The sequence below is a fragment of the Puma concolor genome, chromosome B4 (assembly GCF_028749965.1).
Source record: "Puma concolor isolate L17-30 chromosome B4, mPumCon1.1.hap2, whole genome shotgun sequence".
NCBI lineage: Eukaryota > Metazoa > Chordata > Mammalia > Carnivora > Felidae > Puma > Puma concolor.
The window spans coordinates 118,732,578-118,757,278 of NC_141673.1; the positions used below are offsets into that span (position 1 = coordinate 118,732,578).

The following is a 24,701-nucleotide window of genomic DNA, read 5'->3' on the forward strand; positions in this document are numbered from 1 at the left end:
TTTAAAGCAAATGAACAAACCCATGAAGTTAGTGAGTGAGTCTGATCCCATTTCCAGTTCCAAAAGCTTTGTAACATAAGCTGTATGTACATCATTTGCGATCCAAAATGATGTCAACACCCTACAGAGTACTTGAGTACTTGAGTACTACAGAGTACTTCAGACTCCATTTCTATGTTGCAGACTATGTAGGAGTACATCTTAGTCATGTTAGTAATGTACAAGTGTGTCTCTGTTATTTTCTTTTTTTCTTTCTTTCTTTATATATATTTTTTTATTTTTGTCTCTGTTATTTTCTTAATGTTCTGTGCTCACAGGCTTCTGTTTTAAGGACCGTATCTGGAGTGTCTGAAATCAGACCAAACGTACAACTCAAACGTACACAGAGTGGCTTTGTTTGACATCTTCGTTGAATCAAGACAGGTTGTGCATTGTGTTTACTGTTACAATTCACCTCACCTAAATTATGGTTGAAGTTCTCTGGCTTTCTGATACGCTGCAGGAAACAGCTGCTATCTCCTCCCAGTCTCTTAACCTCTAGTTGAAGCAAATCGACTGAGCAAGCTAGCTGTCCTACCTTTTTATCTAACAATCGACTTCTCTTTTCACTTCCCCTCTGAAAATATAGCCAATGTGGCCCCCCTTTCACAAACAGTCTGGTGTTTTAAAATAGTTTGAGTAATTGTGAATTTTCTTTGTACTCATTTCCTTCTGTGTTTTTACCCTACAGATAAAGTTAGTGACCCACTGTGGCCCACGTTTATGTACAGGGAGCCACTGTGCCAATGTGGGCTGTAGAACAGGCCACCCTGCTTGTCATCCTTTCCAGTTTCCATGAAGTATCCAGGATGATCTCTGAAAACCAGATATTATCCCTGGTTAAAAACCCTCAAATGGCTTCCCAATGCACTTACACATTCCAGACTCTTCCTTGGGTCTGTGAGGCTGTGTGGCCTGGCCTGCCTCTCTGACCTCAACTCCTCCTCAACTTTCCCTCCTACTCAATGGCTCTCTGAACAATGGCCACCCAGCTTGCCCAGGACACTCTCCAACTGTATGCAGGGGGAGCTGGCCTCTTTTTGCTGCCCAGGTCTTTGCTTAAGTGGTGTCTCCTCAGAGAGGCCTCCCCCATCACTAGGTCCACCTAGGAGTGGCTCAGGTACTCTCCATCACTTCTTTCTGCTTTACTTTCCTCCTAACACTTACTCCCCCTCTAGAATTTAACTCTACACAGGAAGAGACATGGCCTGAACTGGAGTATATCTGTAAACCCAGCACCGTTCTATGGGATGCAGATGTGTCAGTGAAGAAAACACAAAAATCCCTGGAGGAACTTCTGTGGGGATGAGGAGGAGATGTAGGCAATAAATAGAAGTAGATAGTATGCTGGATGGTGATGAGCACAGAAGAGAAAAAGAAAGTGGGAAGGGGTGGGGGTAGTGGTGATGTGTGAGTGCAATGTCAGATCAGAAGGCCTCACTGAGAAGGTGACCAGACCTAGGAGAGGAACAGAGAAAACCCACCAGTATCTGGGGAAGAGCTTTTGAGGTAGGACACTGTAAAGTGCAAAGGTCCTGAGGCCAGAGCATTCCTGGAGTGTCTGAAGACCAATGGTGAGACCAGGTAGCAAGAATGGGGTAAGTGGTGGGGGACAGAGGGCAGCCAGACCATCTAGGGGCTTTCAACTGCCGTGAGAATTGGGCTTTTTTGTGTGAGATGGGGCACCATGGGAGGCTTTAGCATGGGAGGGGCAAGAAGACAGGATGGGAACTGGAGCACATGAGAAGCTGGTCTCAGAAACATGACAGCTCATCAACAGTTACAGGAAAGACTATGGACTCTATGTCACAGGTGCAGGCAGGCAGGAAGATAAATGTGTCAGGAGCTTATGGAACCTTCCTTCTGAGTCCTGCTATTTTCTCAGTGCAACAGGGAGCAACATCATTAGCTGAGAGAATGTGGATGTGGAAGGTATTGGAAGTTTTAAAGGAGAGAACAGGTAGAAATCGTTTCCTAGGTTAGTGGGAGAGTGCCTGCACTGTTGGGAAGCCTAGGCACTGGTGAGGGGCAGACTGAGTAGGAAGAGAGCTGGATTTAGCCAGGACTTAATGAGATGAGTACAAGGGAACAGAAGGGCAACGCAGCTGAGGATGTAGGATTCCAATAAGTGACACAGAATTTAATCACATGTAGAGAACTGGGAAGAATAATGGTAAAGAATTTCATGCACGTTTAGAATGAATGGAGCCAGACTGATCTGGGAAGACTTTCACACATGAACCTTGAATGTCTGGACCCAGGGATAGTCAAGGACTATTTACTGAATATTATTCAGCATGTATTGAACACTTTCATCCAAGGAACCCTGATAGGTACTGCAGGAATATAAGGTCTTATGCTCTGTGAAAAGAACAATTTACCCAGCTAGAAGTAAGAAGTTCTTAAGTGGTCTCAGACATGGCATATGCTTCAGGAAGTGAAATAAGATTGTTTCATCTTTCTCCTAAGTTACCAAATCAACTATCATTAACACTTAGCTGTTATTAGGTATGCACTTCTACTGAGGTTAAATACACGTGTTTCTATGATAATGTAATATATGTGTTCCTGGAAAGCCTACAGTCTGCAGAAAACACACAAAGAAACTGCAGGCTTACTGGGAGAATAGGATTAGACAGATCACTCAAAATATATGCAACTTTGAACCCAGAGCACTAGTCAAAACATTTGAGATCTCAGGAAATAACCAGGACATCTAGGGCGGGCAGCAGGGCTGGAGGTTGCCTCAGGGGTGATGAAAAATGTACAAAAGCAACTGGGGAAATGCTGACTAAGGGAAGGCCAATGGAAGTGGAGCTCTGACCCAGTTAAGTGGGCCCAGAAGGTGGCACCACTTGCTATTACATGACAGCTGAGCAGAACAAGAGGGTGCCTCCAGGGGAGGGAGCCCTGGGGGTGGAAACTTGGAAACTTCCACATTTATATTAAATAGATCCCTATTTATCAATCACAAATGAGCTAACTGATGTCACAGAAAGAATAACTATGTAATCATCTGTCCTAAAATTAAAAAAAAAAATTATACCTATTTGGAAAACACCACTAGAAATTTTAGTTTTTTTTTTTTTTTCCCATTAAGCATAAATGTCATTAACTTAACTGCCCCATGCAAAAGTGATTCATAGTTTACCTTCTTGACCTTGGCTTCCTTCAGTTTTTCCAATGCTAGCTTAATTTTATCAGCCTTGGCTAGGGCTGCTTCTTCTTCCTGTAAAACAGCAAGACATTCAACACCATCCACTAGAGAACAGCAGTGAGAAAGTACCTGGGCCATGGCTAATGTCTTAGTTACTTTATGTTGACAAAAGGCTGTGTTAGGAGGCACCGAATCTCACATTTGATTTTCAGAATTTAAATAACCATAACAAAAATGTTCAACCCAAAGAGGTAGAATGCAGTCACTCTTTGTATCTTAGAAATAGTAACTTCAAAGATAAAATGAGGACTCTAAAAGAGCTTCACATATTTAGTCCACAGAAATCTCTGAGTGGCTCAAAACTGGAGTCTAACCTGAGGAATCTACAGGTGGATCTCAAGGGATTTGAGTACTCTCTGAGATTATATACATTTTTCTGGATCAGCATACATTTTCTGGGAGTCTTCGTTTTTATTTGATTCCTAAAGGGGTCCTTAGTTTTCTAAAAGTTAAGACTCATACTCAAACCTAAACTTATAATTCACCAAAAAAACACTGACAAACACATGTGAGCAGGCAGAAAAGAGAGTAAAATATTTTATGAGCCTGAAGCCCTTTATTTTTATTTTTTTTATTTTAGAGAGAGAGATAGAGCACATGAGTAGGGAAGAGGGGCAGAGAGAGAGAGAGAGGGAAGAGAGAGGGAGGGAGAAAGAGAGAGAAAGAGAGAGAGAGAGAGAGAGAGAGAGAGAGAGAGAGGAAAGAGAGAATCTCAAGCAGACTCCACATTCAGTGCAGAGCCCAATGTGTGGGCTCAATGTGGGTCTTAATTCTATAACCCTGGGATAATGACCTCAGCTGAAATTAAGAGTTGGATGCTCAACTGACTAAGCCACCAAGGTGCTCCTAAGGCCCTTTGATTTTTGTAAGTAAATGTTCCACCCTCACTCCACCCAACTACGACATTACAAATAGTTCATAGATATATTTGCTCTATTGAACAGGGTAGCCAAATTCAACAAAATTCCATTTAGGTCAATTCAGAAGTATGTGAGGAATGCTTTCAATTCTTTACATACTGGGCAAGCACCAGAGACAGAGACATGATATAAAATTGGTTGCACTGTTCATGCCAAGTTAATAAAACATTACCCTAAAAGGTTGAGTACTATCAGGGAGTGTCGCATACAAATATAAACTTAAGCTGAGCTATAATAATTCTTGAATATGTCCCCAATATGTTCTTTATACACACCAATGTGTCTTCTTACGGAGGACTCTGGCTTTGCAACAAACGTACTCAGTATCCTTGTTTAAGTATCTCAGAAATTAGGTAATTATGAATGTAACTGTCATTTTGAAGAAAGTCAAAGACCATGGGTAGCAGAAGTCAAGAGTCCTGCCATCCCTGTCCCACACACTTACCTGAGAGAGAGGTTCAGGAGGTGGTGGCGGCAGTGGAAGGTCTAACATGGGATCAGCCGGCGGAGGTGGTAAATCATCCTCATACTGGCTAACACTAGTTACAGCAACATTTGCTCCGTAACCAAGAGCGGCTGCACCGCTGAAATCTGGTATGTTCAGGGGTGCTGGATGATTCTGATTCTGAGAGGGCTCTTTCTGTGCCTGGATTGTCCTCTGCTCAGCCTCACTTATGTCTGCTACCAGATCTGCCATGAGAGCATCTAAATCTTGGTCTTCCAGCGCATTTAAGGACTCTGATAGGAAAAACCACCACGTTAATGATCAAAGTAACAATTTCTACCTGGGAAAACAGAAAGAAGGCCATTTTTTAAAGAATTTTCATTTTTTAAATTAAATATTTATGTTTTAATTTACATCCAAGTTAGTTAGCATATAGTGCGACAATGATTTCAGGAGTAGATTCCTTAATGCCCCTTACCCATTTAGCCCATCCCCCCATCCCACAATCCCTCCAGCAGCCCTCTGTTTGTTCTCTGTATTTAAGAGTCTCTTAGGTTTTGTCCCCCTCCCCGTTTTATATTATTTTTGCTTCCCTTCCCTTATGTTCACCTGTTTTGTATCTTAAAGTCCTCATATGAGTGAAGTCATATGATATTTGTCTTTCTCCAACTGACTAATTGCACTCTGCATAATGCACTCTAGTTCCATTCATGCAGTTACAAATGGCAAGATTTCATTCTTTTTGATTGCTGAGTAATACTTCATTGTGTGTGTGTGTGTGTGTGTGTGTGTGTGTGTATACACATCAAGAAGGTCATTTTTTTTAAATTTTTTTTTTTTCAACGTTTATTTATTTTTGGGACAGAGAGAGACAGAGCATGAACGGGGGAGGGGCAGAGAGAGAGGGAGACACAGAATCGGAAACAGGCTCCAGGCTCTGAGCCATCAGCCCAGAGCCCGACGCGGGGCTCGAACTCACGGACCGCGAGATCGTGACCTGGCTGAAGTCGGACGCCTAACCGACTGCGCCACCCAGGCGCCCCAAGAAGGTCATTTTTAAGAGTGATATTTGGGTACGGGTTGTCAGGGGCAGGGGTGTGGGAAACAGGGAGAGGCTGGCGAAAGAGTAAAACTTTTAGTTATAAAGATGAATAAGGTCTCAGGAACCAATGTATAACATGGTGACCATAGTTGATAATACTGTTATTTAACTGTAATTTGCTGAGAGAGTAGAATTTAAATATTCTCAACATGTGAGGTGATGGATGTGTTCATTTTTTTTAATGTTTATTCATTTTTGAGAGAGGCAGAGTATGGGGGGGAGGGGCAAAGAAGCAGGCTCAAGGCTCTGAGCTGGCAGCACAGAGCCCAACGTGGGGCTCAAACTCACAAACTGCAAGATCATGACCTGAGCCAAAGTCAGACGCTTAACAGACTGAGCCATCCAGGCGCCCCTATTGATGTGTTAATTAACTCTATGGAGGAAATTCTTTTACATGCATACATATATCGAGTCACTTACAGCTGTACACTTTAAACGTATTACAATTTTGTCAATTATACCTCAACAAAGCTGAATTTCTCCTCCACCCCCCATCCCCCATAAAAGGAGAAAAACTTATTTTCTACCCTCACAGATTAGCTACAAAGTCAGATCCAAGCACATAATTAGTTGCCTAAATAGGAATTCTTGTATATTCTGGTGCAAGAGCTGAGAGTTTTAGAAAAGTAGGGGAGGGGAGATGTTGGAAACAGATGGAAGGGGAGTTTTCCCCAGGCCTTAGGAGAGCAGACAGAGTACCGATGATAAATCTATGCTTTGAGACTTGTGGTAAGGATAGAACTTCTGTAGGCACACCATCCAACTACGGAAACTCTCACATTCAAAGAAAGAGTGATTAATGATTATCAGCAGGAAATAAAGCACTAAGGAGGTTGAGAAGTAAAAAATAATTTTAAAGAACTGGGTTAAGTGGTAAATACTTCATAAGCCGGTGAGCTGAGAGTTAACTTTTAAAAAAGCACGGACACGGATTTTCAGAGTGAGGGTGAGGAAGGACAGTTCTCACTGGAATTTCTTCCATGTGTGATCGGTGATTGGACATGTGATCCTGAAAGCTGACAGACTGTGGGGCCTATGGGGGAGTGGTGTCAGTGAGCATTGTTAGAGGAGTGCTTTGGTGAGCAGGCATTCACTGGATGGCAAATGTAATGAACACAGGATGGGCAGTATGGAAGGGATTCATGAGGAAGAAGAGTCACCTGCTACGTGCAGGATGAAGTGGAATGAGGAAATGCAGCTTACTCAGCAACGACCATGAAGCTCTGTGAAATAATTTATTGCCAAACACCATCATAGTAAATACCAAGTAGCATATTATACTCATGCTGATAGTTCTAGTGTATAGCACTTGGACTCAAGTAAATGTGTAAAAAGGATTTATTTTCTTCTAAGCCGTTTTTGCATATAACTTCTTCATAAAATTGAATTAATTTAAAAATTTTCAAAGAAAATATATGTAGAACAAATGAAGTATATTCATAATTTCCTAATGTCAGCAATTATGTTGTGACTGTTGCCATATGAGCAAATTATTTTAATCCTTTATAAAAATTTTAGGGACAGAGTTCCCATAACAGTTCTCATATTAACAATTTCTAAAGAAAATCATAACCTTAACTATATCAATACAGAAGTGAGCAATACAGAATTGAATGGGTTCTGTTCGGAAGTCTTTAACTCTCTGAATGACTTTGGGCAAAATATTTTTAACTTATTTTAGCAACATTTTAAGTGAAGACAGTAAAAAGCCTATTTCTTTTCTAATTACCAACACATTTAATTTTCAGTACACATAAGTAGTTTTTAATGGTTTTGTCCTCTACCCAAATTGTGCCTCATGGATATGTCTTATCTTCTAGTCTTAATGACATGAGTTTCTCGTGACTATACTTAAACAATACTATATTATTGTGGGGATTCTTTGTTTCTGTCGTTTTCAGTAATTTTTGGATACTAGGTACTGAGTGCTTAGAAAGCAGTAGTTGAGTCGTCTATAACTGCAGTATTGATTAATTCTTCTAATTGAACTGATTAAAGCACTCAGCCATGGTGAGTGTGATTAGGCAAAACCCGCACTGTTCATATGTGCAAGTATATGTTATTTATTAATGTCAGACAGTTTACCAAGGTGTATGGCTTCTTTTGAAATGTCATGAATGTTACCATCACTCAATCTTATGATGGAAATAACTGCCAGGAATAGTTAAGTTTATATGGCAAACATAAAAGAAGGTAGGAAAAGAAGTCAGAAGAAATGTATTATAATTTGTCCAGGTATAGGCATTGGCACCTAAAGGTTTATAAAAAAATTACTAAAAATAACAGAAACAAAGAAACTCAGTGACAGAAAAAAACTTGGAATTCTGGATTTCTGTAACTGGGCTTCTCTATTTGTTTTTCACTTTTTTGGTGGGTACTGCACGTCTTTGGAAAATCTTTTTTCAAGAGTTGCAGTGAATTCTCACTGGAAGCAATTACTACAAGATTCATTGTAGTTTGAAAAAGCACATGGGCTAAAGATTGTCTTCGTAGTAAATAAGAAGACAGATTTTTGTTAATAAAATAATGTGATGATTTCAGGGAAGATAAAAAATAGAGCAAATACATATTAATTATATATCAATTAAAATATATTTTGAAGCACCCATACATATATTATCAATCATTCTGAAATGAATAGTTCATTATTATCTTTGAAGGGACATTTCCTTATTAATATTTTTTTATTCTATTATAGCTTCTTACTCTTGGGGCTTAGTACTAGGAAGAAACTCCCTTTACTTAAAAAAAATAGCTTTGATACTCTACATAAATGCAGGACAGTATTCCCTTTCATTGTAGGCAAAAATATCTTTTTGGCCCCCCAATTTAATCCAAACACCATAAAACACAAGCCGAAATCCAGGAGTTTAAAATGTCCAGGTTCCTTACATTTTTGTTTTCAAATCATAGTTCTGTACAGATGTTAGTCATTGTTATGATTTCAAATTACTTAAGAAATTATTTTGCTTACCATTTAAATCCTTAAAACCCACACTGTAGTTGAATTCAGCTCTGGGTGGTTTGGGGTCAGGAGGAGGAAGAGTGTCAACTCCTAAACTCTGTGAAAATAGATCCCCATCCTCAAAGTTATTTACCACATTAACATGTCTGCAGTATATTTTAATCATTAAGACAAAACCATTTATTGTTTACACATTTTCTTTCTAAATATGTTCTTTAAAAACTGTATTCTTACATGAAAAATGCTTTATGTGATTTTTTACCCCTACAGAAAATGACTACATCAAAATGGTTCTACAAGGTATACCTTGAAACAGCAGGTCAACATAGAATGATGAGCATGAGATAGTTAATTTTCAGGAATAACAGATAAATCTCCTGTAATGGTGCATTTGTGACACATATCGTGTGTAATTCTTGTAAGGACTTAAGTAATGACATCAAAGAAAAGGAATGTCTAGTCACTTGGAAGATCAAAGTTGTTTCAGGATGAATCTGCCAGTACATAATAAAATATTATGCTTTTTCTTTTTTTTAAACTGTTTTTATTTATTTTTGAGAGAGGGAGAGAGAGCTGGGGAGGGGCAGAGAGAGGGAGACACAGAACCCTGAAGTAGGCTCCAGGCTCTGAGCTGTCAGCACAGAGCCTGATGCAGGGTTTGAACTCGTGAACCTCTAGACCATGACCTGGGCTGAAGTTGCACACAATCCACTGAGCCATCCAGGCGCCCCTATGCTTTTTCTTATCTAATAAAACTCTTATTAAAAAGAAATTAAGACAGAATTAAGTTATCAATTTTGTAAATAAAAGCTTTGGATTGAAAAGGTGACTTCCTCCATGATTTGAAAGCTAGGGGCGCCTGGGTGGCGCAGTCGGTTAAGCGTCCGACTTCAGCCAGGTCACGATCTCACGGTCCGTGGGTTCGAGCCCCGCGTCAGGCTCTGGGCTGATGGCTCAGAGCTTGGAGCCTGTTTCCGATTCTGTGTCTCCCTCTCTCTCTGCCCCTCGCCCGTTCATGCTCTCTCTCTCTCTGTCCCAAAAATAAATAAACGTTTAAAAAAAAAAAAAAAAAAAAAAAAAAAAAAAAAAAAAAAAAAAAGAAAGCTATATTACACATACAATCTAAATTTCCAAAAATGTTTTTATGTCTGTAGTTTGAGAGGTGATTTCCCCCATCCTGCAACATGAACATGTTCATGATAGTAAGTGCATCCTTTGATGTTAATTGGATTTGGTAAATAATATCCTTGTTCATGTCTTAGATGTCTGAAGGAAATGAATCATTATACATTTGAGAATAAAACAATGGAATGTCCTCAATTATAAGTAGAAACAAAAAAAGACCATTAATTAAGAAGTTAAAAAAATTAACCCAAGCAAGTTAGTATTAAGGATAAAGTGTAAGGAAAAGTGACTGCAGCCCCAGAATTCATTCTGAAAAACAGAATAAGCAAAACTGTGGAGAAGAGAGGAAGTTGATTGATTAAACAATGGGGCAAATACCAGAACAAAGGAAAGTACAAAAAATTTCATCAATGAGCTCCTTCACCATGACTAAGAAGTCTAACATCACAATTAGGGTAGCTGATTAATCTTTGCTCAGGACATAATTACCATGCTATTCAAAGAAATCAGAAGTAGTTCTCTAACAAAATATTAATACATACATGTGTGATAAAACAGGCTTCCAGTTAGAGAGAAGGAAAAAAAGAAAGGAAATTGATTTCCAGAAGGAGTTCCCTTTATCCTAGGAAAGTCACTCAAAGCCCAAAATGAAATAAAGAATGTAGCATGTTCTCTACGTGTCTGGTGTGGCCTGTGAATGATTTTAGGTGGTATACAAAAACGCAATGAAAATTTAAATTATTGGGTATCTCCTTTGGATGTCTGAGAAGAAATCAAGTTAGAACATCTACTTGAGACAGAGTTTAATTTTAAAAACCAATTAATGACAAACATTAAGAAAATAATAGGACAGTGGGTTGCAGCATGACAAAAATTATGAAAGTGATATGTGAATGACTAAAGATTGAGAACATTGCTCTGTACTCACTAACCTTAAAAATCATATGCTTCAGTGTGTATTTCATCAGATGTTGTATAATGGTGACTTTCTAATTCTTCATTCCTTTTCAATGTTTAATTGGAACTTTACTATATTTTTTATTTTTTTTAATGTTTATTTATTTTTGAGACAGAGGGAGACAGAGCGTGAGTGGGGGAGGGGCACAGAGAGAGGGAGACACAGAATCCGAAACAGGCTCCAGGCTCCGAGCCGTCAGCACAGAGCCCAACGCGGGACTCGAACCCACAGACCGCGAGATCATGACCCAAGCCGAAGTCAGCCGCTCAAGCGACTGAGCCTCCCAGGCGCCCCCAGTTGTTCTTTTTTTAAAGATAGCTCTCTCATCATATTAAAATCAAATACTGTAAACCCATCTTTTACTAATTTCAAGTTAAAAAGAGGATCTTACCTGGGTCAGGAGATCCATCTCTCCCAGCAAATTGCTGAACATTTGGTCTATATCTTCATTTGACTCACCCATCTGAAAAACAGAAAAAAAAATGCAGATATAAGCAATCTAATAAAAGCCTGGTCCCTGGATAATTGTCTCATCTCTTTATTTCCCCAAGAGCTGTATCCATGGACAAGTCAAAAAGAGAAGGCTATGGAGAGAAAGGTTCCTTTCAGCCCGAAATTCCATCCCTGACCTCTCTCCAATCTGCTTGGTCCAAGACTCAACCAAGCCCTCGGCACTTTGTCAGAGCGACAATTAGACTCTATTTTCTCAGACTAAACTAGTCTCCATGGGTCCAAGTGGACAAAGTGGGTAGCTAAAAAATCGGGATGGCCAGGAAGGGCAAGGAAGGGGACTTCAGTTAAAACAAGAGATGGCCACGAGACCATGGAACTAGCACATTCCTAAGTAGCAGACACACCTGAAAGAATCAAGTGTACATGCATGTAGGCAGGGAGGCATATATTTGAATCCAAGGAAGCCATTCAGTAAATGCTTGGGGTCAGACCACGCAAGGTAAGGAGGTGTGGGTCTGTGTGTAAAAGTCTGAGTCAGGGAGGATGCAAACACAGCATCAGTGAACAGAGATGGGATAACAAAGAGGGAAGATCTCATTTTAGGTAGGTTGTTGGGCTGTATTTATCACAGTCTGAGAGGGAAAGACTGCTGCAGGCAGGTCCTGCCTCTGGTTGGGGAGGGGAGCAATACCAGGATCCACTCACAGGTGGTTTCAATCCCTCCCAGTTGCTTCCAAAACATTTGAACCACACCCTCCCTTCTTTAAATTACCTATAACATGGAAAAAAAGAAAGTATGTCAACAAAGTACTTACACACTGTCCTCTCAAACAATTCATCTGGTATTCAAAATCTTGTGATGGATGATTCATTTATTACTTTAATTTTTAAATGTTTATTTATTTTTCAGAGAGAGAGAGACAGAGAGGGAGACACAGAATCCAAAGCAGGCTTCAGGCTCTGAGCTGTCAGCACAGAGCCCGATGCAGGGCTCAAACCCACAAACCAGAAGACCATGACCCAAGCCAAAGTTGGACGCTTAACTGAGTGAGCCACTGAGGCACCCCATTTATTACTTTAATAAGAGGAAATTAGCAGGATAAACAACAAAATTCCAGAAATACCCATGTGAATTTATTTTCATCAGGATATTATGCAGTACAATGTGACAAAATAAAAAAATCCTTCAGATGAATTATTATTAACAGGAAAAGTTAGGAGTGTTAAGAGTATCGTGGTGAACATTTCATAACATATATAATTGTCAAATCACTATCTAGTATACCTGACACCGATATGCAAACTATATTTTTATTTTAAAAAGAGTGTTAGCATTAATACATTTTAAATCTTTCATAAGAGAAAAGTAATCCACTCAGAGTAGAAAAAATAAATTTATTTGCTGATCTGAAAAGTGCCTTCCAGTGTTACAAAAAAACTCATAGAAAACAAAGATGATATTAATAAAAAGAACACTGCCATTAATGATTTCTCTTAAATCATTAAATTTGGAAAAACACTAAAATGATGAAGATAAAGTTTTGGAAACAAATGTGACAATGATGAATCAGAAAAACCTATTGAGCCCAAAGACCTTAGTTTCTCAGCCTGTAGACACCACCCATACATAGCGGGCTAAGGACATGCCAGAGTGAATCACACACCTAAGATGGAAATAACTCAAAACAACAGCATTCTCATGACCTTTGCTGAAACTCTTCCTGTGTTCATCTGGTAAAAATCTTTCCCCCTGCCCTTTCATTCCTTTTTCCTAGAGTCTGTTGGTATTGGATTATTAAAAGGAGTCAACCTCAAAATCAGGCTGTAAATCTGCTATTGAATGAATCACAGTTTAAAAGAGTTTGTAACCTTGGTGAAAATGAGACATTTGAGTTAAGGGCCTTTTTAACATAAATTTGGACTGGAGAGGCTGGGTGGCTCAGTCAGTTAAGCATTGGACTCTTGGTTTCAGCTCAGGTTATGATCTCACAATTTGTGAGTTTGCACCCTGCAATGGGCTCTGCACTGACAGGTATGGTGCCTGCCTGGGATTCTCTCTCTCCCTACTCTCTGCTGGTCTCTCCCAAAATAAATGAACTTAAAAACATAAAGAAAACATAAACTTGGATTAATCTGCAAGTTCAACCATCTTACATATTTACCCCCCCTACAAGAAAACCTTATTTTTGGCATAGACAGAATAAGAGTTACAGGGATATATACGTATGTATATAGTGTATATACATACGCACACATCTAAGCACATGAAAAAATAGGGCTGCGTCTATCTGGATCTGTGGTATCCTCCAAAGGTCAAAATCAAGATTAAAAAGACAGAGAGCCAAAGAGAGAAAGAGAACACCCAGCCCTGATAGCTCAGAATGTTATTTGGGTCAGCAGTCCAAAAGAGCAGGGGTGGAGCAGCCTTACTGAGGCAATGGATTGCAAAACAAGCAATGTGCACATCATGATTGGGTGGAATTAACATTTTTTTGTGAGTATGTAATTTTTGAGTTCCTTTTGGGTCTGGGGAAGAATGACAAACTGTTGATTAAGAAAAACTGGAATAATACTTTACCAAATAGATTTGTTTTGATTTTTTTTTCATGGAAGGAAGGGAGTAGCTAGAAGAGGGGTGGGTCATTGAGGTTGCACACTCAGACTGAAATTCTACGTTAGAGAATCCCTGAATGACAACAGAATTTCCCATAGTGCTCAGTATTTCCTTAAGGCTCAAATTTCTAAGCTTCAGTTTTTATCCTCAAGTAGTTTCTCTTCTCCATGTATATAAATTTTTTTTAATGTTTATTTTTGTGAGACAGAGAGAGAGAGATAGGCACAGAGAGAGGGAGACAGAGAATCTGAAGCAGGTTTTGCACTGTCAGTGGGCTTGAACCCATGAACTGTGAGATCATGACCTGAGCCAAAGTTGGACACTCAACCGACTGAGCTACCCAGGTGTCCCTGTTCTCCATGTATATAAATCTCATAGATAACATTCAAATATACATATTTGAAAATCTATCCACACAATGGATTAACAATTCCAGCCATAATTTTGGGCCTAGATCAGGACAGATCTTACTTTATCTGTCAGAGTAGTTTGCCTCAAAATAGCCCATCCAGTATCTTACGGGCACTTCTATCATTATTGCCCTTCTGGTGCATTCTCAACCACATGCCCTAACTTGGCTAATAGTCATTATTCACTTATTAGTCCGATTTAGAAACCTTGGCCTAGTCCTTGACTCCTCCCATTCTTCCATCTAATAGTAAAAAAAAAAAAAAAAAAAAAAAGAAAGAAAAAAAATCCTGTTGGTTTTTTCCTGTAGAGCCCTCTCCTTTCCTTCATCCTCACTATCAAGCCATGGTTCAGCCCCTCATCAGCTTATCCCACCTCCAGCTTCCTAGATCTCCTGCTCAAGTCTCACTACTATCACTGCAAATTGGATGAATCTGAAATGCAGATTTGAGTGTGTCACTCTTTTGCTTAAAACCATGCCATGGTGATCATGATGAAGTAAGTGCAAACAGTTCAGGTCTCAGCCTATCTTTCAAAGTCCTTCATAGCAGCCCTTGACATTGTCTGAAGAGGCTTTAAAAATTCTCTTTGCCTTTGTATATGCTTCCCTATCCATGTATCCTTCATAAAATCCTAATTATTCAAAATCCAGCTCTCATGTCAACACTTCAATGGTATCTTCATAGCCAGCTGGTAACCATATTTGTAAATCCTGGCCCCAACAACAACCTTGATAAGGTATTTCACCTTCTTAGGTTTGTTTCCTTGTCTGTAAAATAAAAGGAATAACATGTGATTCATAGGATTGTTGACATTTTGCAAGATACTATATGGTTCTTGGCATAAGCACTCAGTAATAGCATTTACCATAGTGAATTATGCTCTTTTTTTAAAAAAAATGTTTTATTTATTTATTTTGAGAGAGAGACCGAGTGAGTAGGGGAAGTGCAGAAAGAGAGGGAGAGACAGAATCCCAAGCAGGCCCCACACCCAGTATGGAGCCAGAAAAGAGATTCAGTCCCATGTGAGATCACAACCTGAACTGATATCAAGAGTTGGATGTTTAACCGACTGAGCCACCCAGGCTTCCCAAATCATGTGTTTTTGTTACTGTGTTTGAACCTGTTTCCAGACTGGGAACTGTTATTAAGTAAGGATCAGATCTCATTCATCTTTGTGTTTAAAAATGTTTTGGGGGCACCTGGATGGGCCAGTTGGTTAAATCTCCAACTCGATTTCCGATCAGGTCATGATTCTTCATAGTTCATGAGATCGAGCCCTGAGTCGGGCTCCACACGCTAACAGTGCGAAGCCTGCTTGGGATTCTCTCTCTCCCTCGCTCTCTGCCCCTTCCCCACTCGTGTGTGTGTGTGTGTGTGTGTGTGTGTGTGTGTGTGTATGTGTGTGTGCGTGCACACACTTCTCTCTGTCTCTCAAAATGAACAAATAAACTTAAATGCTTTGTTGAAAGCCTAGAGAGAATAACCTCCCAGCCTAGTGGGAAGAAGTGAGCTAAGGCTGAGGTCTCAGACCACACAGAAAACTCTATTAATCCAGCTTCTATGCCCAGACGTGGATCCTGCTGCATTGCACTCAGACATGTGACATTCCAGGGCTGGACAGTCCTTGGGAGGTCACTAAGTCCCAGGATTCCTTTAACTATCAAGACATTTAAACAGAAAGTCTGCTTCTAAAGCTGCTGTCACAGCTGTAGGATTGTGGAACCTCACTCACTAGAGCAACAGTTCACTTTTTTTAGTGCTAAATGAATGAAAACTGAAATTTATACCAATAAACTCTATTGGTAAACACAAAGGTTTCATTGGGGCTTATATATACTTAGGCCTCAATCAGTTTTCATGCTCACAATTTTTGCTGCTTTGAGAAAAATCTAATAGCTATCAGGCAATTTGGGTGACATTATCAATGGCATTCTTTCTTATCTAATTAAATTTGAAGTCAGTTAATGTTTCAAGCAGTAGGTTAATTAACCAGTATTTAATAAAAAACAAGTTATGTCTTCTATCTTAATTATTTATGTATTCACATTATATATCTAATTAATTTTAACCATATAAACATAGATTTATACCATAATTCTGAATGAAAATGTAACAGCTTAATTATATAGTAATATATCAGGTTATCTCTTAGCACTTTAACATATAATTAATATATATGTGTTTTGCTATTTACATATAATTATCTGCTTCTGGATTGCACTGGGTTTCAAAATAGAGAATAAATAATGTGTATGTGTGTATTTGATGATGCTATATTTTTTATTTTTCATGTATTTAAATGTGAATTTGCTAATCTGTAAAATAAAAATGAACACACATATGAACATGTTTAAGTACTCCCCTCATATATGTTATACTCTCTTGCTGTGAAATGAGTTTTGAGCATAATAGTATTAAAGGGGTTATTTGATATATTTAAAACTAAAAGATTTACTCATTACATATACAATTTTGAATATTAAACAAAATTGATAATAATACATTTACAAGCATTTTTCATAAAATTGTAACTTTCACAAAAAGTAGTTTAAAAAAAAAGCCTTAAAAAGGTCTTTAAAAAAGTGCTCCTAACAACTTCTGTATAAAATCAAAAGGTTAAGATTTTTTTCCTTGTGATTATCAGTTCTTGGCTTTACAGAAATGATGTACGCGGTGGCAGTCAGCATCAGTGAAGAACCTTGTGTTATACACAGTTTTTATAAGGTGCTTTTGTCAAATGCCTGCTTTCTTGTAAGCACCAGATCAAGGTATAAATTTGTAGATGGGTCTAATTTGAATGCTTACAAAGCTCACCTTTTCAGCTATGCTCTTAGCTACGTCTAATCTTTACATGAATTTAGATACTGGTACCAAACACAGAATGAAAGAATATCTTTTAGTAAAATTAAAATAATAAAATAACTAGGGATGAATAAAAAATTACTTTCCAATCATTAAAACGAATCAATTAAGTTCAGACAAGTTAGAATTGGTCTCCAAAATTCCACCAGAACAGATGCTTTCTCTCTCTGTTCTGTGCATGGCTGTGGGTTGAGAGAGAGACGAATCTCCCTGTTCCTTCACCTGCATGATGATCATAACTATTCACACACAATTACGTGTTCTCCCTCTGTGCCACAAATTGTTCTTGTGCTTTACATGTACTGACTGATTAGATTCATCCTCACAACCACCCCGATAGGACACTTTTATTTTCCCTATTTTATAGATGAGGAAACTAAGGCTCCTAGAGGTTAGTAACTTGCCTGAGGTTACACCATTCAAGTCAGTCAAGAAGCATTTATTGACCCCAGACACTGTTAACAAACATCTGGAAGAGTTTTCCACAACAGTATTTCTCTTCGTCTATGTGTCAAGGATTAAATATCCAGACTTTATCTACTTACTGTATGTCTTCTTATTTTGAAGACAGTTAAAAATGTTTGCATCTTTGCATTGAGGTTGTAATTTTTTAACTTTACATGTTATCTTGGGTTTCTTTGTGCAGGTAAGCAATGCTTTGAGTCTACAGCTAGATTACCAGAGCCTAAATATAACTAGAATTAATAAGAAAAAAGAGTTGAAAAATTAGAGGCTCTCTGTCCATATGAATTGGCTTTGGTATTTTTTTTATTGTTTTTTTAAAAAAATTTAATGTTTATTTATTTATTTGAGAGAGAGAGACAGAATGTGAGCAGGGGAGGGGCAGAGAGAGAGAAGCAGACACAGAATCCTAAGCAGGCTCCAGGCTCTGAGCTGTCAGCACAGAGCCCAACACGGGGCTCGAACTCACAAACCATGAGATCAACGACCTGAGATGAAGCTGGACACCCAACCAACTGACCCACCCAGGCGTCCCTGGTATTTTTATTACTTTTAAATTAAAAAAAAAATAGCAGGCCATGTTCCTTTTTTTTCCAAGTGAAAAAATCAGCCTACACAATTACAGATATCAAAAAAGAGAAAATTAAAAAAAAATTCTGTTAATTACAGGGCTCACACTTAGTATGGAATAAGGAGTGTAGAATCCAGAAGATCCCAAATGCTGGTGGGAACTATGACGTGACTAGTGTACAGTATGATTGGAAAATAATTGACAATGTTGAATTTTACCTGATTCCTTCAGTGTAGTTTTTTTGCAAAATGCAATGAAAGCACTTATCAAGAGGAAGTGGTTCACGGAACAACACAGCACATGGTTAAAGGTTCTTGCAATGTTTGGGGGAGGGGGGAAGCTGAAGCTTCTGTGTAACATAAAACAGGAAATAGAAGCATCTCTAAATTACACATAATATCAAATAACACTCAACAAACATCTAAGATGAAGAAATCTCTCGTCAACTTAATAGGCTTTATACAGTACACCTGAATAAGTGAAAATTTTAAGCAATAAGCTAACAGTTACTAAGTTAATAGGATAATCACTATGATCACATGAACAATACAAACCAAACACAACGATCATTCACAAAGGAAATTCTTGTGCATGTTGGGGATATGCATATATATGGTAATGCAAAAGGAACAGTCAAGACAATAGGATTCTTTGGTAAGCAATACTGTGATGGCAAGAGTTCAGTGGAAAAAACATCTGTAAATGAAAAAGGAAACATGAAATGATGTGATTTATTTCAATAATTTAAAAACCACTATGGAGGTGCTTTGAAAAACCTTAGAATTTGTCACAGTATACACACACATACACAGAACATGAGATGGGCTACCATATTTTTTTAAAGTATGATTTTTTAATGTATTTATTTCCAAATTGCTTTGCTTTTGAGTGAATGCAGGGTGGAGAAGGGCAGGGTGCTGCATTATGCTAAGTTAAGTTCCAGGGTAGGTGAAAAGTGAGATGGCTGTAAAAACCCAAAAGTATTCAATAGGATAAGAAGTAAACAGCATGTGACAAGGGAAACAAACTCGTATGAACTCAATATTTTCACTTCCATCTGTCCAGATGGCTTTTCTGTATCTTGGGGAGACAAATTGTAGACTATTTTTTACTTGGATATACATAGGCTGAAAGGGGAATTTTAAAATCTCGAGATTTTTCTCAAGTTGTCTTTTAATCCTATTTTGAGTATCCATATAAGGAATGGGGATCTGCTTTTGTATTTGGGATCCACTGTGACATCAAACTAAAGTAACAACATAATTTAGGTTTTTTTAAGAGACAAAAATAGAAAATATTCACTAATTTGTAGATAAAAACAATGGATATTAATTTTCATACAGAAAACTCCTGTGAATATTTCTCTATATTCACCATCTCCTACTCATCTGGATTTTCTCCTAAATCTATCCCGCCATGGCTGAATGTTTGTGTCCCTCCAAAATTTATATGTTGAAATCTAATCCCCAATGTGATGGTGTTTGGAGGTGGGGACTTTGGGAGGTAATTAGGTCGTGAGGGTGGAGTCCTCATGTTGGGATTAGCACCCTTGTAAGAAAAGACACAAGAAAGCTTGTTTCCTCTCTCTGCTTTTTGCCATGTGAGGATACCAGAAGATGGCCATCTGCAAACCAGGAAGAGGGCTCTCCTCAGACACCAGGTCTGCTGTTGCCTTGATCTTCGACTACCTGGGTCCAGAATTATGAGAAATAAATGTTTGTTGTTTAACCCACCTAGTTGCTGGTATTTTTGTTACAGCAGCCCAAACTGACAAAGACATATCCCAACAAGGACTTTCATGTTGCTAAATCCAATGGTTAACTCTTAGCATCTTAAACAGTATTTATCATCATTCATTGATCACTCTCTCTTAGAAATATTCTTTTCATTTGGCTTTCATAAAAGCTTTCCTTCCTGCTTTGCCTACTAACAGAGGACGACTGACTTGAAGCTAATAAAGCTTAAGCTTCAGGGCTCCTCATTTGTAAGTCCCTTGTAAGACTGTATTTCTCTTCCAGCACCCCAGCAGCATGGAACACAGTTATGGTGGGAGATCATCCTTGTCATGGTTCCAGGGCTTAGAATGGGGCCAATGGGTGCCAGCACTACCTCCAGTTCACTTGGACTCCAGCAAAAGCTGGATCCTTAGTAGATCTCATGGACTATGGACCCCATCGGTTCCAAGGAGAAGATGTGATGGAGACATTGTTCTGCTCTGCTCCTTGCATGGGGTCACCTTGACTGAGGCTTCCTGGCCACCTTATATTATCTCCAGGACTAGCCTAGCAGTTGGGAGGTAGCAAGAACTGATGGCTGTATGGTCCTGGCTGAGCTGGACCAGCTGCTTCCTAGGCCACTGGGAGCCATGGGGTGCCATGCCGTATCTAGTGACAGCAAATACCTCAATTCTCTGAGGTCTTTCTCCTGAGTAAGACACAGTGTCAGAGTAAGAAACCACAGAGGAAGTTACAGATGAGGCCTTACCACAGAGAGCTATGAGACCAAGATATACTTTTTCTAAACTATCAAAAATAAAATTTATTTTGTGCAACCATGCTGGAGGAAAGACTAAATTGTCTATTACCTCTATACAAAATTATATTTCAGATTCATACTCATACAGACAGGTGATCAAAAAACATGCAGGTAAAAATGTATCAGGCAGATAATTAGTAATAATAAAAATAAGTGTTGCTTTTTGGATTTTATGTTTGTGGTATGTGTTTTTAAAAAATTGGTAATTTGTTGAGATTTCCTATCTCTAAATAAATATTTTCTTGTTAATTTTTTATTCATAATTTTGTATTCTGTTTTCTAAAGAGAGTCTCCCCCAAATTGTATAATATTTAGGCCCCGGAGATCCTGGAACTGTCCTTGCCCACATCACTGGCTTCTTATTTGAGCCTCCTGCATTAGTTTCTTCTCCTCACCCTGATCTAGTTTTCCTCTTGGCCTCCATCTACAACTATTCCCTAGATGACATCATGCTGCCTTAGGCTTTAAATATCATATACATGCTGCCAACTCCCCAAGTGTATCTCCAACCCAAACTTCTCTCTTACTTCACACATTCAACTAGTACTTAACACCGTCCCGCCCCCTACCTCTCTGATTTTATCTCCTTTAACTCTCCACTCACACCAGCCTACAGCTGTTCCTTGAACACTGTAGGCACGCATTTGCACATGTGCTTCTCTGTCTGGAACACCTGTTCCTCACCTACTTAAGTGGCTTGCTGTCCACTGCTGTTAGGTCTTTGCTTAAATGTTCCCTCCTTACTGAGGCCTTCCCCGACCTGTTTCAAAATCAACTCTCTTGCACAACTCCTGTTTTCCCTGCTTATATAGTCTCTCTGGTAAGCAGAGAGAACATAAGCTATATGAGGTCAGGGATTTGACTGATTTTGCTTACCGCTGGATTCCAGCAAGTAGGCCAATGTAGATACATGATAGTGATTATTTGTTCAGTGAATGGATGAATACAATTTTTTAAATTAAAATTTAATACATTCATATATTCATTTAGGCTTCATGAGGTCAGGGTTTACCTTTATACTTCTAGCGCTAAGCACAGTGACTGCCTTGGTCATGGAAGACCTTCAAAAGCATTTACTAAATAAATTAATGATTTAAGAGAGAGCATCAGAGGAGAAAAGAAGCTAGGGGGAAAGACAGATTTAAAAAAGGAAAATGATTCTACAACCATTGCCCTACTGGATGGCAAGAATAAATAGTGGATGTTGACACCAATGGATGAAAGATGGCTGGGGAATGATACTGACTCAGAGTAGCTCCCTACTCTGCTAAGTCAAGTTCCAGGGTAGGTGAGATGGCTGAGTAAGACTCCAAAATGCAAGACAGTAAGTAACAAAGATGTTACTTAACCCTTTCAAAGGCTGTAATTTTAAATGTAGAAATTGGATGGACCCAACTTTAACCAAATGATCAAACTTAGGATCATCATTGATTGGACAACCTGACACCACTGCTCCTGATGTGATGCACTGAGGACATGGTATCACCATTATAGTGCTGCTGCTAACAGGCTGAGTCTAGTCAAGAGGAATCAATGAGACAAATCCAAATTAAGGACATTCTGCAAAACAACAAACGACTGGTTTGGACTCTTCAAAGAAAAAAGATATTACAGGGATAATAAAGAAAACTTGAATATGGACTATGTATCAGAAAATGTATTAAATCAATTAAATTTCCCACGTGATAATTATACCATGATTGCGTAAGACAAGGTCTTTGTTCTTAAGAGATAAAGTGAAAAAAAATAGAGCAAATACAATAAAATGTAAATAATTAGTGAATCTGAATGAAGGGAATATGGATGTCCATTGCACTATTCTTGCTTTTTGCTGTTGAAGTTTTGAAGGTTTTCAAAATGAAAAGCTGGGGGGAAAAAAAGAACCAGTCTTTTAAGCTAGACAGACCTGAGTTTAAAAACACAAGGCAAAACAAAACAAAACAAAACAAAACAAAACAAAACAAAACAAAAATAGAAAGAGGAACAAGGGAGAATAAAAAGTAGAGGCAGGCAAAGACAATATAAAAGAAAAAAAAAATCTATCCTGTGAACTGATACCATCATCACAAAACCCATGTGGTGGTAAATATTTCTCCCATTTTCACAGATGAAGAGCATGTGGTCAGGAGTTTGAGATCACACAGAAACATAGGTGGAAAATACACTTAGACTCTCACAATGCATCCTCCAAGAGATGACACACATTCAAACACACACAGAGAAATGTAACTCTGTAGTGTGGATTACTTCATGATTTAGTTACCTTAAATCTTAAACACAATACTTACTTATGTACTGTCTGTTAAAGTTTTGTATTTTTATATCCTAAGCATGTATATGGATCACCTACTTTTTTTTTTTAAAGTAGGCTTCATGCCCAATGCAGGACTTGAACTCACAACCCTGAGATCAAGGCCCAGGATCAAGAATCGAATGCTCCACTGACTGAGCCACCCAGGCACCCCACCTTTCTTCATTTACAAATAAAAGTTCTAGATATTTTCATATTATTATTGGGATGAGCTATTTCTACAATTCATTGCCAAGGTTCTCAGATTATAATTTTCAAAGTGAAAAGACACTGAAATGGCAGATAATGCATTATGAAGGATTGCCTTTTAGGTACCAGATGCCTACCTATTAAAAGTTTCTATTAGAATTCAAGAGAAGTTGTTTAACTTCCAACAGTACTTAAGATAATAAAGAAAAATGAATCTTTGTATTTAACCAAATAAGAAATATAGAAAAATTCACAACCTTCTTTGATAAGCCTAAAAGTTATACTGTGAACTCTAAAGGTTTTAAGGAACATTGTATGGCCTTGGGTAATGAATAGCTGGGTGTCCTGGCATGCTCTGCACATCTTAACATCTTTAGATTCTCCATTTTAAGAAGTTTTATTTGTAATACTAACAAGAAATGATATGTAATTCTATGAATCACTTTGTGCTCTTAGGTCTTAAAATTTTCCTGAACATTTAATGCAGCATCTTCCCACCTCCAAGAACAAAACATTAATGAGTTAATCAATGAAATATGACAGTAATGTTGAATGTTCTCAAGATGAGAACTGAAAAATGACCTTTGGCTTTAATACATAAAAGTAACTGGTTATCTCTGGAGCGTTGAGGGCTTCCAGAAGTGACTGGGAAATAGAGATAGCAACACAGACAACAGCACTTACACATGCTGCCTTCTCTATCATTGAGAATTCTTCTGAAGTCACTTTCATGGCTCCAAGTATCTTCCATGTGGATGTGCTGCACCATCATTTAATCAGTTCCCTATTGTTGGAAATTTACAGTTTGCTCTTCTTTTCAAAGATACGATGCTATGAGCCAGATGTCTGCATTTGCAGAAAAATTATATGCAGCATGGCTGAACAATAAAACTGGAGATATCAACCAATTCTTGACTTTCTGTGGGGTGAGGAATTTTCCATTTCTGTGTCGTGGTCAATATTCTGCACCTGTCACTAAGAAATCCCCAAAGACTGGGGCTCTTGGTAATGATAAGGGTCAAGTGTGGTAAACTCTGCATTAATAAGCTCAAGCAGTGTGTGCCCCACTGTGTCATTTATTTCTCTCTGTTTAGAACTATTTGCAGTCATTTCTGTGACTGCTGGTGTGTGCAAAACCTACTAGGGTGATACATGCCATGGAAAAAATTTACATCAGAAAAATCTGAGGTATATTTAAGATTTTTCAGTGACAACCCAGTTTTAATTATTTTCCTGAGTTTCTCATTAAAATTTCTGTCTTCTTCAAAAATGCTACTGACAATACTTTTCACTCTATTTTAAAGAAAGGAATTGAATTTGTACTCCCCCACATTTAAGATGATTCATCCCTTAACTAAAACAAGAAAATATCTAATAGTTTCCTCCTAAACCATTTTCCATATGTATCCAGCGTGCGGTGTGTGTGGGCTTTGATTTTGTGTGCAGCTACCTCCCCTCCATGACATGTGGGCCCATCTAGGTGGGCCTCAAACAGCCACTGAACTGCAAGGGGCAGACAAGAT

At 38.5% G+C, this 24,701-nt stretch overlaps 1 protein-coding gene across 1 annotated transcript in view; it reads right to left on the minus strand.

Moving 5' to 3' along the window:
• The window catches only part of APBB1IP (amyloid beta precursor protein binding family B member 1 interacting protein), a 103,620-nt gene that overhangs the window by 47,878 nt on the left and 31,041 nt on the right, over nucleotides 1-24,701 (minus strand). The window contains exons 2-5 of the mRNA XM_086714703.1: nucleotides 11,163-11,234; nucleotides 8,698-8,785; nucleotides 4,622-4,914; nucleotides 3,191-3,268 (exon numbers count right to left, since the gene is read on the minus strand). Of these exons, the coding sequence (XP_086570829.1) occupies nucleotides 3,191-3,268; nucleotides 4,622-4,914; nucleotides 8,698-8,785; nucleotides 11,163-11,234 (531 nt within the window). The remainder of the gene's footprint in view (nucleotides 1-3,190; nucleotides 3,269-4,621; nucleotides 4,915-8,697; nucleotides 8,786-11,162; nucleotides 11,235-24,701) is intronic.